Source organism: Hemicordylus capensis, chromosome 6 (assembly GCF_027244095.1).
Source record: "Hemicordylus capensis ecotype Gifberg chromosome 6, rHemCap1.1.pri, whole genome shotgun sequence".
NCBI lineage: Eukaryota > Metazoa > Chordata > Lepidosauria > Squamata > Cordylidae > Hemicordylus > Hemicordylus capensis.
The window spans coordinates 137,614,202-137,632,677 of NC_069662.1; the positions used below are offsets into that span (position 1 = coordinate 137,614,202).

Genomic DNA, 18,476 nt, shown 5'->3' on the forward strand with positions numbered 1-18,476 from the left:
CATGTGTGATGCATTGGGGGATTCCCCCAGGAGATGGGTGCTCTAGGTGCCTGTCTTTGTGTGCAGCCTTGTTGCACATGAGCAGGAAGCCAGGGTTAAGGAAGCACTCATTTTATCCTTGGATAAAAGCCGGGCTAGGCGATGCTGCCCCTCTGGGATCGGGAGAGCTGGTCTTGTGGTAGCAAGCATGACTTGTCCCCTTAGCTAAGCAGAGTCTGCCCTGGTTGCATATGAATGGGAGACTTGATGTGTGAGCACTGTAAGATATTCCCCTCAGGGATGGAGCTGCTCTGGGAAGAGCAGAAGGTCCAAGTTCCCTCCCTGGCTCTCCAAGATAGGGCTGAGAGAGATTCCTGCCTGCAACCTTGGAGAAGCCGCTGCCAGTCTGTGTAGACAATACTGAGCTAGATGGACCTATGGTCTGACTCAGTATATGGCAGTTTCCTATGCTCCTATGTTTCATGCACAGCCTAATCCAGGCTGGGTTTCTCTACCATGGGTTAGACTCTGCATGAGAATAGCCTCCTTGATTGTGAGAGAACTCCTTTTACCATACACCTGGACATTATTCCCTGTTCCTTGTATCGATGGGTGGGTGAAAATGTAGGATGGGATTCAATACTTGCATATGGTGGGGGGACACAAAAGTGTGTCACATTTTGAAAGGTTTATCTAAATCAGCAGATGGGGTGCAGTGGTGGTTCCTTCTCCTGCCCCTGATTAAACTAGTTCTTGCCTCCTCTGGGGGCAGCGATAGACACAGCGGTGTTAAAAGGGCCGCTTGCCTCCCCATTGGTGCAGTTTTATTTCCTGGAATGCAACAGGGAATGATGTTCTCTCTCAAAATTTAAGAACATTTTGTGGGTTCCCTACAACAGTGAGACAGCTTTTAAAACCCCACTGATATCCCTTCCCCATTACCAGTATGTTGGGGAGGAGCAAGAACTTTACACACAGCGCTAGTCTGAAGAGAAGTTGGCAACCCTAACTGTGAACCAGTGTTTTCTCCTTTCCCTCCTTAGCTTCAAAAGTTAACAAAACATTTAGAACTTCATACAATGAAAATTACTCTTTTTCATAAACAGGGTTAACAAGTGGTGTGGATAACGGACTCTGGATAGGACTTAACAGTTTGGATCTTGACAGTGGCTGGCAGTGGATTGGCAACCACCCTTTCAGATATTTAAACTGGGCACCAGGTGAGTGAACATCTGCAGGACAGCAGCAGTAAAAGGGACCACAACTTAATATTTAAACAGAAATGCAAAATATACATTGAGTTATTGGAGGTTAAAACCCCTGCTAACTTGGCACAGTGGAACCTTTTTAACATGGTGATTCTCTTTATTTAGTAGGGGGAGAGTAACTGGCCCTATCCCCAGCAAAGGACCTCCAGTGACTGTTGCTGGTGTCTGTCTTATATTTCTTTTTAGACTGTGAGCCCTTTGGGGACAGGGAGCCATCTTATTTGTTTATTATTTCTCTGTATAAACCGCCCTGAGCCATTTTTGGAAGGGCGGTATAGAAATTGAAGAAATAAATAAAATAAAAATAAATAAAAACATCTGAAACCCTGTGTACTCTCCATGAGCTTTCCCAGACTGCAGGCTTTACTGTGAGTTCAAAGTTGCCCAAAAGAACAGATGCAAAAAGTGGGGTGGTTTTTTTACCCCAGATATAAATCAGGATACACTCTAACACTCAATGAATAACCCGAATTGTGTAGTGAAGTGCTTCCTGATAGCTTTCAGGGACTGCAGGGTAAATTTGGCCAATATGTGACCCTCCATTCCGGAGGATGTGCGAACTAAAAGCCAAGTGAGAAAATCTCCCATGGCAGTTCATGCTAAACAAGTATAGATGACATTTACAAATGAGCTTTTGAGCTTTCCTGTGATGATTAAACCACAAAAGATGCATCAGATTTAATCAACACTTTCCCTGGAACTGCTTTGTAGTTACTTGTACCTCAAAAACCTTTTGGTGCTGATAAATGCAACTCATTGCTAGAGCTCATCCGAAACTTCTCCGAAAGGTAATCTTAATGAGGATTTGGGGTGGGGGTGGGGGGACAACAGAAGAAATATCAAAGATGGGAAAGAAATTCTTGTACAGTTCCAAGGCAGAAGAGGCTTACTAGTATTTGATGGTGGTCACAGCAAGTGTTGATCCTTGTTTTTTACCTGCTTTAAGTTCTACTTTTGAAGGAAGCAGCACAGTACTGCTGGAAGCACTAGGCCTCATTATGGTGGCCAGTTCCATCTTCTTGTCATTTTTGTTCCGAGAATGCACCTAGAAAAATGCTAAGTCATGATGTGGCATCATTCCAAGGGGACTTACGGGGGGAAATGGCAACTGGATGGATATGGCTGCAAAGAAGACATCTAGCAATACCAGTGCTTCCTCTGCCACTGCCTGCAAAGGCATAGCAGAAACTGAAAACATATGAGTGTGTGCGCGCACACACACACGTAAACATACAAAGGGTTGGATTTTTAAAGGTAAAGAACACTTGCCACCGCCACCAGCTACTGATAAGCTGACTCCAACAAAACTGTAAGAACATTGCATACCCATTCCCTGAAAATACAAAATGTGCCCCAAATTTTGCTGCCTTGGAAGGGAGCCTGATTGGATCAGCAAACCAAGATGGAGGCTTGATTCAGACTATTTGACCCATGGTTTAAGCCATGCCATTAATGGCCAGTTTGAGCATTGCAGCCTCAGATAACTATGCAGGGCCAGGATCAGTACACCGGGGTGAGTGGGCCAGAAGAGCACATCACACATCTCCACACATGATGGATTGCCACTTGGACCCTTTGACCAAACCAGCCTGTAGCATCATTCTAAGATGACTTATGGGGAAAGAACTGAGGGTTGCAATTTGTACTGCAATTTCTCAGCCCACCCCACCCCCCACAAAATGTACAGAAACTGGCCCTTATTTTCTCCACTATGGACTGAGAATTTGGTGGAGAAAATAGGAAGGGAATCTCAGATCACCTCTATTAAGTGGCTGTATTCTGTCAGTTCAGCTCTCTCTTCTGTTTTGTTATGAGCTCTTTGGAAAACATAGGTTTTGCCATGTTTCTTTTTCTATCACAGTATTACAGTGGTGCGGGGGGGAAATGGCACCTGCTACATCTTAGGCCAAATGAGATGTAATGTAGGAGATCTGTGACTGGTACTCCCCATATCTTTGACTTTCTGTTCCAAAAAGTGGCTATTGGGGTGGGGGGGAGGTTGGACTGGAAAGTCTAGTCTGGAGGAGAGTTTAACTGTTTGTCCCATTCCCATATGTCATTTCCTCAATTTAAGTTGCCCCTCTAAAATTGCTGGGGAATGGAAAATGTTGTCCCCACAAGTTTTCATTATTTATATATTTAGCACATTTCTTTATTGCCCCATATAAAAATCTCCAGTGGTTTATAATTTAAAACACAATAACAATAAATAGGTTAACATAATCAAACCAATTTAAAATATAGATTAAAAACTCTAAAACTTTAAACTTTAAAATTACAAATTAAAAGCCCGATTAAACAGGTATGTCTTCAATTTTTTCTTAAATACACTGAAGGGAAGCTCTAATTTTGTTTGGTGGGGCATTCCAAAGTCCCAGAGCAACGCTAGAAAAGAACTGGTTTTAAGCTGCCACCAACAAAGCTCGCAGCAACTGCAATTGGGCCGCCTCTGATTATCTTAGAAGGCAATGGGGTTCATGAAGAAAAAAGCATTCTCTTAGATACCTTGGACTCAAGTTTCCCCATATGTGGCTAACTGTAGCTTTAGGGGATTATTTGGATCATATCTGCAATGTGAAGGGAAAGTTTTGAACCCCACGATGACTCCATTCTCATCAGCTCTCCGTGACTTCCCCCCCCCCAAAGAAAAAGACTTTGGGTGTTTCAGTTGTGGAACTCCAACATCAGGTCTAGTTTGTCCCTCAGTTTGTATCACACTTGAAGTTCATTGCCCTCCTTAAATTATGGTAACCATGTGATATAGGCAGGCTTCACAAGCCACTGTAAAACTACCATGAGTTTAGTACACTTTGGGGTTTCCCATTGTCAGCTAGGAAAGAGAACATTTCCCACCTCATTCTATAATGGTGTGCCGCCATGAAACACAACTGAAAGATGAGAAAAAACAGACAACAGGGTGGTTTTTGGTTTTTGGTTTTGCTTACTAGCATGATAAAAAGAGTTGCAATGTTAACAGAACATGAAAAAAAATTGTTTCTCTCTTTCTTAAAGGTAATCCATCTCCAAAGGCTGCCGACATCTGTGGATCAATGGAACCAAGGAATGGCAAATGGAAAAGTATTAAGTGTGAACAGCAACTGGGATACATTTGCAAAAAAGAAAACTCTTCAGCAGATGCTTCTGATATCCCTTCAGGTAGGATGAGAAACTGGAAAAGCAATTTACTTATATGAACACTGTATCATTATTAAATGTCTCCAACAGTTTTGTTAGGGTGTTTTGCCAAAGGAAGGTGGCATGGAGTATTACAACATGTAAGGTGACACACTTGTGCTTTGCGGGGTCTTTTCAGCGAGGGCTAACCTGGGTACAAATGTGGGGACAATATAAAACAGGGGCCATAAGCTTCTAATGAAAGAAGAAGAAGAAGAAGAAGAAGAAGAAGAAGAAGAAGAAGAAGAAGAAGAAGAAGAAGAAGAAGAAGAAGAAGAAGAAGAGAGGACACTTATTGACCAATAATCAAAATATACCGTACATTCTTGTCTGGGGAATCAATAGAATAGGTACCTAATTGTAATTCTAGCAACGAAAATTGTTAACTTGGGGAATTTCAATAGACTTAACTTGCTTGCTTAGAAAATGGCATAGAAAAGCGGGAAGCCGCCGGTCAATTGAACACGGCCAACTCACTGCAGGGACAACTCTCTGCAAGGAACAACGCAACTCTCTCCTGCAAGCCCGTCCTGTCACTTTGGCTTTTGATTCGGAGGGGACAAGCAGGAGGGAGGCAAGAGGAAACTAAATTTCCACCTACCACCCACCAAAGCATGTCATTCACATTCTGTAGTGGAAGGAAGAATCTCTCTGCATTCCTACCTGTGGGGTTGTGCCTCACGAGAAGTGAAAGGTCAGGTGCGAAGCCTGCACCAGAGCTTTAGAGCAGGCGAGCTGCCATTTTCCTCCTCATATTGCCCCTTTGCGGGTCTCCCCAAAGCAAAAATGCAACTCCCCCCACAAGCCCATCCTGTCACTTTGGCTTTTGATCTGGAGGGGACAAGCGGGAGGGAGGCAAGAGGAAGCCAGCCCCGCCCCCCCACTGAGAAAGCTTGCAAAGCCTTTTACACACAGCAGAGTTTTCTTACACAAAGCGGAGTTTGTTGCAAACGAACAAGTGGCGGGCAGGATCGAAAGCCAAAGTGACAGGATGGGCATGTGGAGGGGGTGGGCGAGGAGGGAGATGTGTTGTCTGCTGAGCGTAAGCTGAAGAGAGGGTTCTCTGGGCAGCCCTTCTGCTTTGGACAGAGAGCCTCCCAGCTCTCCTCCTGCCCAGCTGCCCCTTGGTTTTGTCAGGAGAAGCTCCATTTTGCAGGAGAGTTGCAGCTTTCTCAGTGAGGCTGGCAAGTTGCCTCCAGAGCAGGGCCGTTTGACTCAAAATGGGTAGAGCCCACATCGCTGCTCTCCTAGCCCGCCTCCCCCACCCGCCGCATCCCAGTGAGCCACAGAGCAAAACAGCAGCTGCTGCGGGGAGCAAGTTGTGGGATCTTACAATGCCATCATTTGCCAAGTTAAAGCACAAGCACGCCCATGGCACAGCTGTCACTTCTCTCAACCATAACACAAACACCAGTCTAACACCACACCAAATACAAGCATGTTTTGACAATTGCTTGGTTATTTTGAAACCCCACAGTGTCCAACAAGAGGCTGTGTTCTCTATGGGGAGGATGCTAGGAGATATGCCAGTTTTCAATATGCAGATAATGCAGCCCAGACTACAGCCCAGTCTCTTGTTCATGCAAAAATAAATTAATAGATAAAAGCCTAACAGTATGTACAATCCTGCAGAGTGAATGACTGGCATGGCATCTTGAGATCTTATCTGCCATATAAGCAGTTTTATGCTGGGCCATAGGGTGCAGTGAGTTGTACTTTCCCGCAGAGAATTAAAAAACAAAAATACAACATGCACACACACCTTGGCCAGGAAATCTCCCCCAAGAGTTTTGCTGAACAATTCAAAATTCAGCTGCACACCAGATCCCCCAAGTGTTCTGTTAATATCCCTGGGATACACGTGAGGTAGTCTGCTTTAATAAGAGAAATCAGCAGCAAGGTCTGCTGCTGCTTTTGGGAGAACTGCAAAGGGTCAATATGAGGAGAGAAATGGCAGCTCGCCTGCTCTAAAGTTCTGGTGCAGGCTTCGCACCTGACATTTCACCGGACAGGTAGGAATGCAGAGAGATTCTTCTTTCCACTGCAGAATGTGAAAGAGATACTTTGGTGGGTGGTAGGTGGAAATTTAGCTTCCTCTTGCCTCCCTCCCACTTGTCCCCTCCGGATTGAAAGCCAAAGTGACAGGATGGGCTTGCGGAGGGGGGAGTTGCATTGTTCCCTGCGGCGAGTTGTCCCTGCGGTGAGTTGGCCACGTCCAATTGACCGGCGGCGAGTTGTCATAGACCCATCTCGGGGGTCCTGCTTAACTGGTAAAAGATAGGAAAGGGACTTGGAAGTGGAAAACCTTTAGGCTAAAGGAACAGTTGTGAGAAAGGGACTATCTCTACCTGTCTAGCAGCTTTTGCCTTCTGTTGGATCAATGAGGTGGGACGTTCTCCTGCTGAGGGAAAACTGGGCCTCTGGGTTTGTGGTTTTCAAGGAATTAAGGAAACCCGAGCAATGCTTTCAGCAAGTGATTTCAGAACTGATTCAGCTCAGAGGTTCTCAGCTTGAGAATTCATGAGATACATTCACAGAATATGTACTCTATCTGGGATTCAAGTGGGGTGGATGGTCCAGTGCAGGAAGAGGTGGGCAGCCTCAATCCTCAGGAATGGCTCAATGAATGGCATGTTGGTGGATTCTTATGGGTTGAACCGTAGAACTACTAGCCCTAAGGAGGAGGTTTTTATACCCTTTTTTTGAGAAGTTGAGCTCAATGCACTCCATCCTCTAGAATTTTCCTCTAGCAATCCTTTTTTTTTTTTTTTTTGGTGAAGTTTGACAATTGTTTTCAGTGTTCCAATAAGCTGGATTGCTTAAAGGTGGAGATCTCACTATGGGTGTGAGGCTCGAGCTCCTGGTTGATTTAATCTTGAGGTTCAGTTAATTTTTATTTATTTGTTTGTTTGTTTGTTTGATTGATTGATTGATTGATTGATTCGATTTATATACCGCCCTTCCAAAAATAGCTCAGGGCAGTTTACAACAAAAAAACCCAGTTAAAACCAGTTAACAATTAAAATCAAAACTATAAAAACAGAGTAAAACCAATTAAACATTCAAACAGTTAAAAACCCTGGAAAACCAGGGCAAACATTTAAAACAATTTACAACAATTTACAACAATTTAAAAACCTTCGAAGGCCAGGCCAAACAGATAGGTTTTAAGGGCTCTCCTGAAAGACAACAATGAACTCAAATTACAGATTTCTACTGGGAGTGCATTCCATAGCCGAGGAGCAGCTACAGAGAAGGCCCGCCTCTGAGTTACCACCAGACAAACCGGTGGTAACTGGAGACGGACCTCCTCAGATGACCTTAACGTATGGTGGGGATCATGCAGAAGAAGGCGCTCTCTAAGATAACTTGGACCTAAGCCATTCAGAGCTTTAAAGGTAATAACCAGCACTTTGTATTTTGCCCAGAAATGTATTGGCAGCCAGCGTAACTGTTTCAAAACAGACATAATATGGTCTCTCTGGGTTGCCTCAGAGACCAATCAGGCTGCCGCATTTTGAACTAACTGAAGTTTCCAAACAACGTACAAAGGCAGCCCCACATAGAGCACATTGCAATAGTGAAGCCTTGAGGTTACCAGATGATGCGCCACTGTTTTGAGGTCATCCTCTTCAAGAATGGGCACAGTTGTCGTATCAGCCGAAGCTGATGGAAAGCACTCCTGGCCATGGCCTTCACCTGAGATACCAGGGTGAGGCCTGGGTTCAGGAGTACTCCCAAGCTGCGTACCTGCTCCTTCTGGGGGAGTATAACTCCATCCAGCACAGGAAGATCACACCTCTGATTCTGAGCTCTTACAGCGAGCACCTCCATCTTGCTTGGATTCAGCTTCAATTTCTTATCCCTCATCCAGCCCATTACTGCCCACTACTCAGTTAGTGGGGAAATGGGTCATCACTTGGATAAGAAGATTGCTCTCGAGAGGTATTATATCAATTACTTCAACATCCTGAGGAGGCTCCATAGGATATGTGTACCAAGCTTCGTTACTTTTCTTCCAGAGTCTTCCTAGGTCTGCTGTATGACTCAGAGACTTTTTTGTTAGTGAAATTCCTTAGGGGAGAGGAATTCTGCTGTCAGAACCTTCTCTCACCTATTGCCAAATGTCTGTTTCTGTTTGGTCACTGATTGTGCCAATGTATATCCAAAAGGATTCTGGTTCTGCTTGGGTGATCCATAAGCATATAGCTTGGGCTGGAAAGTGGGTTTACTCCTAACAGGAATGGGAAATAATCTGGGCAAAAATACTTAAGGTAGATATTAAAATATAATTATGTAGAGATCACAAGCCTGCTCCCAGAGCAATGAGAGTATCTGAATTTGGATATTGCAGCAGCCTTGCCTATGCTAAGTGGGTTGGGTCTAATCAGTGCCTGAATAAGAAACTACCTGGGAACCCTCTGTATGCCATCTTATATTTCATCACAGAAGAACAGTGGGATATACATTTAATAATTAAATGAAATAAACATCTCAGAACAAGGCTACAGAGGTCTAATTGGAGGGACTTTTTTCCTGTCCACAACTCAACTCTCCAAAGGTGTTGTGCTACATTTTTTAGATAATTCACTATAAGCCTCATAAATGCAATTTATAAAATATTTTAAATTAATTAATAAACAGACTAAAATGAGTGAAGCAATTTATAAAATATTTTAAATTAATAAATAAACAGGCTGAAATGAGTGAAGCATACCAACTTTTTATAGGATGTTTATTATATTCACTTAGGATCAATTAGACATCTTAGAACATACCTAGTCCGCAAAATATATATTTAGCTACAATGACTGTTGACAACCTCATTAGCAACAACTTCCTCATGGAAGAAAATAAGTAAACTTGTCCTTCTAATAGTAATTGCTAGATTTCCCTCATTATAACTTTTGTATATTTTAATCGAAGAATCAGTTATATAATGATGGCATATTAGGGATTCCCACCCCCCCCTTTATTTTCATTTATGGTGCCTTAGAATATACTTGTTCTCTCTTCAGATTACCCTAAGCATATTAAATGTCCAGATGGCTGGATCGCATACGCAGGCCAATGTTACCGTCTTCACAGAGACTCCAAGACATGGAAGGGGGCACAGTTGGCCTGCCGAAAGGAAGGTGGAGATCTAACAAGCATACACAGCATAGAAGAACACAGCTTTGTCATTTCTCAGCTTGGCTACAGTAAGTATATCCTGGATGTTCTGTTCTCCTGGCTTCATAAACATAACTTTTTTTTATCCAATTACAAAGAAGGGAATATTGCACCCAGACCAATGAAGACAGAAAGCATAACTAGAAGTAAAAGGGCTACAAATGAATTAATTAGCAAGCCAATAAGCAACAATTCAGGGTTGACTTGCCACTCCCTGTAGTGTGGAAACTAGAGCCTCGTCACTCTCAGTGTGAAACCCAGCCTAAATTGGGTGACACATCCTGGCTCCAAGCCGCATCCTGATGCTATGGCTGATTGGTGCCCCTTTTAGGCCATCTGCAGATGGCTTCCCACAAGCCATCAAGCCTTTAAGGCTAACAGTGCCCCCGAAGGCTAGAGAAAGCCCCAGCCAGCATTCCCCAAGCCACAAAGCATCTGAACAGGGACTCCTCCTCACACCAAACATGTTCCTTAAGACTCTCACCGATCTCCATAATAGAATTTCTCATTCTGTACATTATGGAGGGTGAAAACAGCTGTGGCACCCTAACTCCACCTCCTCCTGGCCAGCAGCCAATGAAATAGCCTTGTGTTTTATTCAAAGCAAGGCTGGGGCAAACAAACTGTGCCCAGGAAGCAGCTGGATTAGTGAGGCCTCTTAACTAAGAAAATAAGATTATTTCTAGAAAGGTCTGCTTTTCAAACCCCAGTTATAACTGGCACAGTTTAGCATGTTCCTGGTGAAAAGCATCATAGAGGGAAGATACATCCTATTCTGTCAGCTCTGAAGCACAAGGAAGTCAAATGAAAGTAGATATAGTGAAATTCGATATAGAATACTGTACTGTTGCAGGGAAGCTCGTATTTCCCAGAATGCTGCCTTATGTTTGCAGAAGAGAGTGGCTTGCTGCTGGGCTCCATTGGGTAGAGACAATGGTGGTGGCTCTGTGGAAGCTGCTGTTGCTGAAGACGAGGGGCAAAGAAAGCAGCATGAGTGGGAAAGAGCCACTGCTGAGAACCCTGAAAGATGAGAGAATGGCAGAGTGGGGATGAGCCGCAGGTTCATGGGAGGTGGGAGAGATGCAGGACTTCATAGGAACATAGGAAGCTGCCGTATACTGAGTCAGACCATTGGTCTATCTAGCTCAGTATTGTCCACAGAGACTGACAGCAGCAGCTTCTCCAGGGTTGCAGGCAGGAATCTCTCTCAGCCATATCTTGGAGATGCCAGGGAGCGAACTTGGAACCTTCTGCTCCATCCCCTGAGGAGAATGCTCACATGTGGTCTCCCATTCAAATGCAACCAGTGGGGACAAGTCATGCTTGCTACCACAAGGCCAGCTCTCCAAATGTATTTTGAATTTGAGACATCGGGTGCAGAGGGCAGTTCTGTCAGAGACTAATATTGCTGATCTGTTTAGTATCTCTCAAAACCTGTAAAACTACACATGGCCATGCCTGATTTCCTTTGGGGGTTTGGATTTCACAGTTATGAATGTTCTCCTCTGTTCAGATGTACAAACCATTGTGCCATGTGCTGAAGTATTCTGTTTAACATAGATCAATTCTTCAGAACTTCATCTAAGGCCAAACAAACAACATGTGCTTATGTCCTTAGATCCAACAGACCTACTCTGGATAGGACTGAATGACCTGGAGACGTCAATGTATTTTGAATGGAGTGATAGGACAAAAGTGCGGTTCACCAAGTGGCAGCGAGGAGAACCCATGTACATAGCCAATGCAGAAAAAGACTGTGTCATCATGAGCGGGGAGGTAAAAATAAGGCATCCCTATCTGCCTGATCAAAATGTATTACCTTGCATTCAGTTTTGTGTGAATAACTGTCTATAAGCAAATTTTGATCTATGCACAGTTAGGTATGTTTAAGACCACTGACATCAATGGACTTATGTGCAGCTTCTCTGCATAGCATTGCAATGGTGCATAATCAATGCTTTTCCCCAAGGAAAAGTACACCTTCATTTTAATACTTTTAGCCTATCCTGATGCTTATGTGCCAAGAAATGTCCTACTATGGTATCTTCCATGGGGCTTGCCTTTAGGTAAGTGTTGATAAGATTTCAGCCATTATTTAGAAATCAAGGCAGTAAAAGGAAAGGTTTATTGAGGGAAAACAAAGCCATATGATGCTGATCAAACATATTGAGGGCTTTGTGTAAACTGCAATTCTGTGAGAAAACTGAAAAATAGTAGAATGTACTATTGGTTGCAGAATTCAGCTTCCTGAGCACCTCAACAACTCCTGCTCCTGCTCCTGCTCCTCCTCCTCCTCCTCCTCCTCCTCCTCCTCCTTTTAAAAGCAATATTGTAGAATATATTACTGCAAAGATGTGGATGGCCAATTCCTGCAAAAATCTCAAAACTCAGATGGGTTGCTGAGAAGATATATGGTCTAGCAGTGGAACCTCAGTGTCTTGCATAGTCCCCCTTGCTCTTCCCCATGGTTAGAAGGGGGGGGGAATCAACTACTTAAAAAGTATAGAATACACTTTATACATTCTTCTTCATCATCCATAACTTATAAAGAGTGTGAAATTCAGCTCTTCTTTGTGCAAGATTTGTTTTTCCTGGGCCAAAGAGTTTTATTTTTAGGTCAACATACATACAACCCTAAATATATTTTGATATTTTATATGCTGAGAATTTATTTATTTATAGTTCAATTTATATATACCACTTTCATAAAACTCATCCCAAGGCAGTTTACAAAAGTTAAAATACAATAAAAGTCTATAAAATCACATTCATTCATTCATTCATTCATTCATTCATTTATCCAACCATTAAAAACAATAAGAACCATTTTTTAAAAATACAAAAAAACCAAAACCACAAAAAAACCCAGCAGCCATTGAAAAACCCAAGGCGGAGCAGCAGGAAAACAGAGAGACTAGCAACCCCTAAAGGATAAAAGCCTGAATAAAAAGGTATTTAGTTACATTTTTAAAGCAGCCACAGAGGTTAGAGAGCAGACACCCAATGGGTGAGCATTCCATTGCCTGAGGGTAACAGAGAAGGTCCTGAGCCATGTGCATGAAAATTAAGCCTCCCTAAATGTTGGCATGCAGAGCGAACCCCGCCCCCCCCACAAGACCTTGTTGGATGGGCAGAAACTTTGGGTAGCTGGCAATCCTGAGCTAACCAGGGCCCAAACTGTTGAGGCAAGGTTGGTCCAGCTCAGCCTTAGGTTCTTCATTTGAAATAGAACATAGGAACATAGGAAGCTGCCATATACTGAGTCAAACCATTGGTCTATCTAGCTCAGTATTGTCTTCACAGACTGGCAGCAGCTTCTCCAAGCTTGCAGGCAGGAATCTCTCTCAGCCCTGTCTTGGAGAAGCCAGGGAGGGCATTTGGAACCTTCTGCTCTTCCCAGAGCGGCTTCATCCCCTCTGGGGGATACCTTGCAGTGCTCACACATCAAGTCTCCCATTCAGATGCAACCAGGGCAGACCCTGCTTAGCTAAGGGGACAAGTCATGCTTGCTACCACAAGACCAGCTGTCTTTTCTAATACTACCCTTTCCTCATGGCAGAGATTTCCATCCCCAGGTTTGTGATCAACATCCCATTGTTTCCCTAAACAAAGAATAGATTCTGGTTGCGAATTTCCATGAGGTACAAATGTACTTTGCACTCTATTTAGGTTCTCCAATTCACATAAACATGGAAAGCTTTACATGGGCGCACAAATTATCAAGCACTGGAAACATTAAAAACAAAAATGGTAATGGATCCTTCATAACTAGGATTTCTTTTTCTTTCCATCTCCAGAATGGATACTGGGCAGAATATTTCTGTGAAACAGAACTTGGATTCATCTGTAAAAGAGAACCTTTGTCATCTGTTCCTGAAGAACCTGAAATTGCTGATCCAGCATGTCCAAAAGTAAGTCTAAATTTATTCTAGGGACATATGCTTAACTGTCTAACTTAACCTAATCTTTTCCGTCAGTGCTTTGGTATGCCTCATGTTTTCAGGACTATACCCAATAATTACAGTCCACGGCTCTTGAACTGAGCCCCTGTTGAGTTTTGATACATTAATCATGCCATGTGCTCATAAAGGTGACAGCCCCTCCTTTCTGTGAACTGTCTGCGTGGAGGTGGGATGACAATATAACTGGACCATGCAACTGAGGAGAAGAATGGCAGTTCAACTCCCATAAGCAGAGCGAAGCCAGTTTGGCAAGAATTCAGCCAAGCAAGAGGTCTGGAGACAGTTATTTAAGTTTGAAGAACAAGAAGGATTTATTTGGAAGTTACAAAAGGATAGGAAAGTTGAGCTTAAGGCTGAAAGGGGAGAGAGACTAAATAAGCAGCCATCTCTGGAGAGACAAAATGGAGACTAACACTGGAAGAACAAAGTGGGGAGGAGTCCAGCACTTTTATCCATGACACGAAAAAACCCCAGTGGTCACTATGAGACACTGCAGCTGAGAGTTGATGCTGCCAGGGTCCAAGCTCCAACAGCAACACAGATCTCTGCAGGTCCTGTGACCCTAGTACAGTATTAGGATTCCCATTTTAGTGCACTTCAGCACCATCAATTAAATATGTCTCCAATCTAATGTTGCCATAACTTACGTTGCTGGTTGTTTTATATCCACAGGACTGGAAAAGGCATGGTTTATATTGTTATTTAACTGGAGAAAGGTTTCAGACATTTTCAGAAGCAAAGCTAGTCTGTGAAGACCTCAAGGCTTCTCTGGCTTCTGTGGAGGACAGGTATCAAAAAGCTTTTCCATAATCAAGAGGAAAGGAACAGAATGATTTGGTATATGTGTGCACTGTATATATATACATTGGGCTGGTGGAAACTTGGAAGCAGCAGGGTGCAGCCATGGAACTGGGTAAGATGCATGGAAGGAATTCGACTTACACAGTGCCCAGACATTGAGGCTATTCTCATGATCAATGGAAAGCAGGCTAAGGGAACTCAGCCTGCTTTTTGTTGATCATGGGAACCACTGGACTCGCAGGCGAGCCCGGTGCTCCCAAGGCGGCTAACCCGCCTAAAACACCCTTCCCTTAAATGAGGTTAATGGAGCGAGTGCTCCATTAACCTCATTTAGTTGTTCATGTGTTGCCACAGCGTGCGGCAATACACAAGTAGACCCTGGGCTCAGGGGTCTCTCCAGGATACCACACACACTTGCGTGGGGCATCCTGGGACTTATGGGGGCCACACGGCCCCCAATCCTCACAGCCCCCACCAGCTCCATGAAGGAGCCAGAAGTCATGTGGGCGGCTGATCTGGCCACCCAGGGCTATGAGCTCAATCGTCTGCACCCTTCGCCTGCTTTCCACTGATCGTCAGAATAGCTTCAGCATATCGTAGTTGGTACCTAAAATCCTATGGAACAGCAACTTCTCCCTCTTCTCCACAGATATGAACACGCCTACCTGACTAGTCTAATTGGGCTGCATCATGGGAAATATTTCTGGATTGGCCTTTCAGATGTAGAACAACCAGGGACATTCAACTGGACCAATGGAGACAAAGTTCTGTTCACCCACTGGAATTCCCAAATGCCTGGTATGCGTGGATGGATGGGTGGGTGGGTGTATGTATGTATCATATTTATATGCCACCTGCTATCTATCTATCTATCTATCTATCTATCTATCTATCTATCTATCTATCTATCTATCTATCTATCTATCTAGCTATCTATCTATCTATCTAGCTAGCTAGCTAGCTAGCTAGCTAGCTAGCTATCATAGGAACATAGGAAGCTGCCATATATTGAGTCAGACCATTGGTCCATCTAGCTCAGTATTGTCTACACAGACTGGCAGCGGCTTCTCCAAGGTTGCAAGCAGGACTCTCTCTCAGCCCTATTTTGGAGATGCCAGAGAGGGAACTTGGAGCCTAGATGCTCTTCCCAGAGTGGCTCCATCCCCTAAGGGGAGTATCTTACAGTATTCACATGTAGTCTCCTATTCATATGCAACCAGGGTGGACCCTTCGTAGCTAAAGGGACAAATCATGCTTGCTACCACAAGACCAGCTCTCCTCTCTCTAGGTGGTGTACATAATCCAAGTTACAATATAAAACAACACAATTAAAACACTTTCACAGAATAAAAAGAATTAAACACAATTCACATAATAAAACAATTAAAACAGTTTCACAAAGTAAAACAACCACACAGTTAAAATCAGCTTTAACTAACCCTGGAGCCCCTGGTGGCGCAGTGGTAAAACTGCCGCCCTGTAACCAGAAGGTTACAAGTTCGATCCTGACCAGGGGCTCAAGGTTGACAGCCTTCTATCCTTCCGAGGTCGGTAAAATGAGTACCTAGAATGTTGGGGGCAATATGCTAAATCATTGTAAACCGCTTAGAGAGCTTCGGCTATAGAGCGGTATATAAATGTAAGTGCTATTGCTAAAAGTCTGAGAAACAGGTGTGTCTTAAGGGCCTTTTGAAAAGCAATCAGAGATGAAGAAGCAGACCTAGCACCCACCCACACACACACACCATGAAAAGCATTACAGTGGGTAACCAATGGTTCCAATTTTGGATTCAAGGGGGAGGGGCCTCATACTAGCCCTCTCACAACCCTAGACAACTCTGCTTGATGTGAACCTGTGGATGCAATGTGGGCAGAAAATAATTGCTTCTTTGCCACGTATATTGCCAGAGCACAGATCTTCAAATGTGCTCTACATTGTAACCTGTTGGATTTGAATTGAGTTTCCATTTGTGCTCTAGTCATCTACTTTGCTGCTTCAGCTCCTGTAATTCTTCCCAATAGCATGGGGCTCATTGTGAAAGAGGTCAGGGGGGACATTTAGGAGCTATTGTGTCTACTGCTGCCCTAGGGACTTGGTTATTCCAGGTTTGCACCAGAGTATCAACAGAATCATCAGCAGAGCCAACATGAAACAGTTCAAGGCTTCTTGGAATCCTATTGGATCCAATAACCTTGTCAGGCAGACCAACCTAATGGGTCTTTCATCCCTGCAGAGGTGGCTTGTGGTTGTAAGTCCTACCAGATGGTGGTCCATCCATAACAATGGGAAAATAATAGAAGTCCTCACTCATGGAACACCACCCTGATTAGAGTAAAAGACCAAATCAAGCATGTGACCAACAACATGCATTGGTCCAGAGACTATTTATTTATTTATCTATCAAATTTGTACCCCGCCTGAACTCATGTCTCTGGGGGGCACTTGGGATAGAACCATAAATGTCATAGTCACTATGAACTCCTGAGGCACTCCTGACAACCCGGTCTCATAGTGAACATTGAAGTCCTTCACGACCAACAGTCTGAGTGACTCCATTGCCAACAGGGAGACAGTGTTCTTGTAAATCACAGCTAAACCACCTCCTCACCCACATCCTCTCACCTGCTCCACCACAGTGTATCCTGCTGGGAGAAGCTGGGACTAGACTGGATCACTAGCCTCCCCTGACCAGGTCTATGTAATGCATCGCAGGTCAAATCTTCATCCCAGATCAAATCATGGATGATCTCCGGTTTGTTTTGGACCAACCTGGCAATACAAAGTAGAAAATTGAGGCTCTGAGCAAGATTAGCACTGCTCCCCGAGCTCAAAGAGCCAATAGGCCAGCTGGAAAGGGAAACATCTATTAAATTTCTGATTTCCCTTCTCCTGTAAAGGTCTGCTGACCTACCAATGCCATGGTACTGGCGTATTCCAAAGGCCTTTCAGGCAGAAAGACCATCAAGGGATTCTACACTTTTGTATATGTATGAAGAAAAGTGTGATTTAACTTGTTCTTTCGTTATCTCAAAAAGGGCAAAATTCTGGCTGTGTTGCCATGAGAACTGGAACGGCAGCAGGATTGTGGGATGTTCTGAACTGTGAGGAGAAAGCACATTTCCTCTGTAAACAACGAGCACAAGGTGTGACACCTCCTCCTGTCCTGCCACCAACTACCCCACCTCCATGCCCAAAAGACTGGTCTCCAATTGGAAGCAGATGTTTCAAAGTAGGTGTTTGAGTCAAAATTACTTGTGTGTAGGGGTGTGTAGTTTCTCTCCGAATGAAAGTAATCCAGTACAAATGTTCTATACTACTAAACATCTTAGGGTGAACTGTAGAACAGTGCAGTCAGTGACGAGGAATGAAGGGCTTGCATTACCAAATTTGATTATGAGTTTTGAAACTCCACAAATCAAATAATCTACATTCTGGTTGCTAGGAAATTGGGTGGTTGCATTACAGAGGTGTTGCTAGGTATTTACATGATCTGCCTCCCCCTGCTTTTGATATGAAAACTCTCTTCCATCTTTTAAAGCTATTAATCACTAGGACATCTTTGTTATGGCTGGCATGTTTGGCCCATGGTACTTGCTTTATTCTCAAATTTCCCTCCCTTTTGCAACCATTTCTTACAGCAGCCTAGTCACTGCATGAAATTTGGGGTTTACTGTGCATTAGTATCTCACCCCTCAACTTCTAATTTTGGATTCTGTACAATGGTTTTACCACTGCACACTTTTTAAAAAACAGAGGTTTGGAGTAGGTAAATTGGGGGGGAAGCTACCCACCTCCTACTCCTTGCCCATGACCATCCATTCCTCCACTGAGCCCAGCAGCTGGATTTTTAGTGGTCATAAGAGCCACCCACAACCTCCTCCTCCACCACCTTCCACTGTACTCAACTGCTGGGCTGCCACTGGGTGTGGGGGCTGGCAGTCGGGGCTCCACCATGCCCCTGAGAGCCCAAGGGCTGCCCACCCTGCAACATGTTCAACAGCTGGGTTGCTGCTTGGAATGAGGGTCACATACCATCCTTTCATTGCCCCTTCCATAATGCTCAGCCAGCCAGTGGTTGACAGGTGTCTGCTGGTGACTCTTACACTTGACTGGACTAAG

The 18,476-nt window shown here is 44.0% G+C and overlaps 1 protein-coding gene across 1 annotated transcript in view; it reads left to right on the forward strand.

Moving 5' to 3' along the window:
• Positions 1-18,476, forward strand: part of LOC128331967 (macrophage mannose receptor 1-like) — a 103,425-nt gene that overhangs the window by 10,897 nt on the left and 74,052 nt on the right. The window contains exons 5-12 of the mRNA XM_053266083.1: positions 1,086-1,199; positions 4,260-4,403; positions 9,440-9,622; positions 11,212-11,369; positions 13,391-13,504; positions 14,228-14,343; positions 15,006-15,154; positions 17,393-17,586. Of these exons, the coding sequence (XP_053122058.1) occupies positions 1,086-1,199; positions 4,260-4,403; positions 9,440-9,622; positions 11,212-11,369; positions 13,391-13,504; positions 14,228-14,343; positions 15,006-15,154; positions 17,393-17,586 (1,172 nt within the window). The remainder of the gene's footprint in view (positions 1-1,085; positions 1,200-4,259; positions 4,404-9,439; positions 9,623-11,211; positions 11,370-13,390; positions 13,505-14,227; positions 14,344-15,005; positions 15,155-17,392; positions 17,587-18,476) is intronic.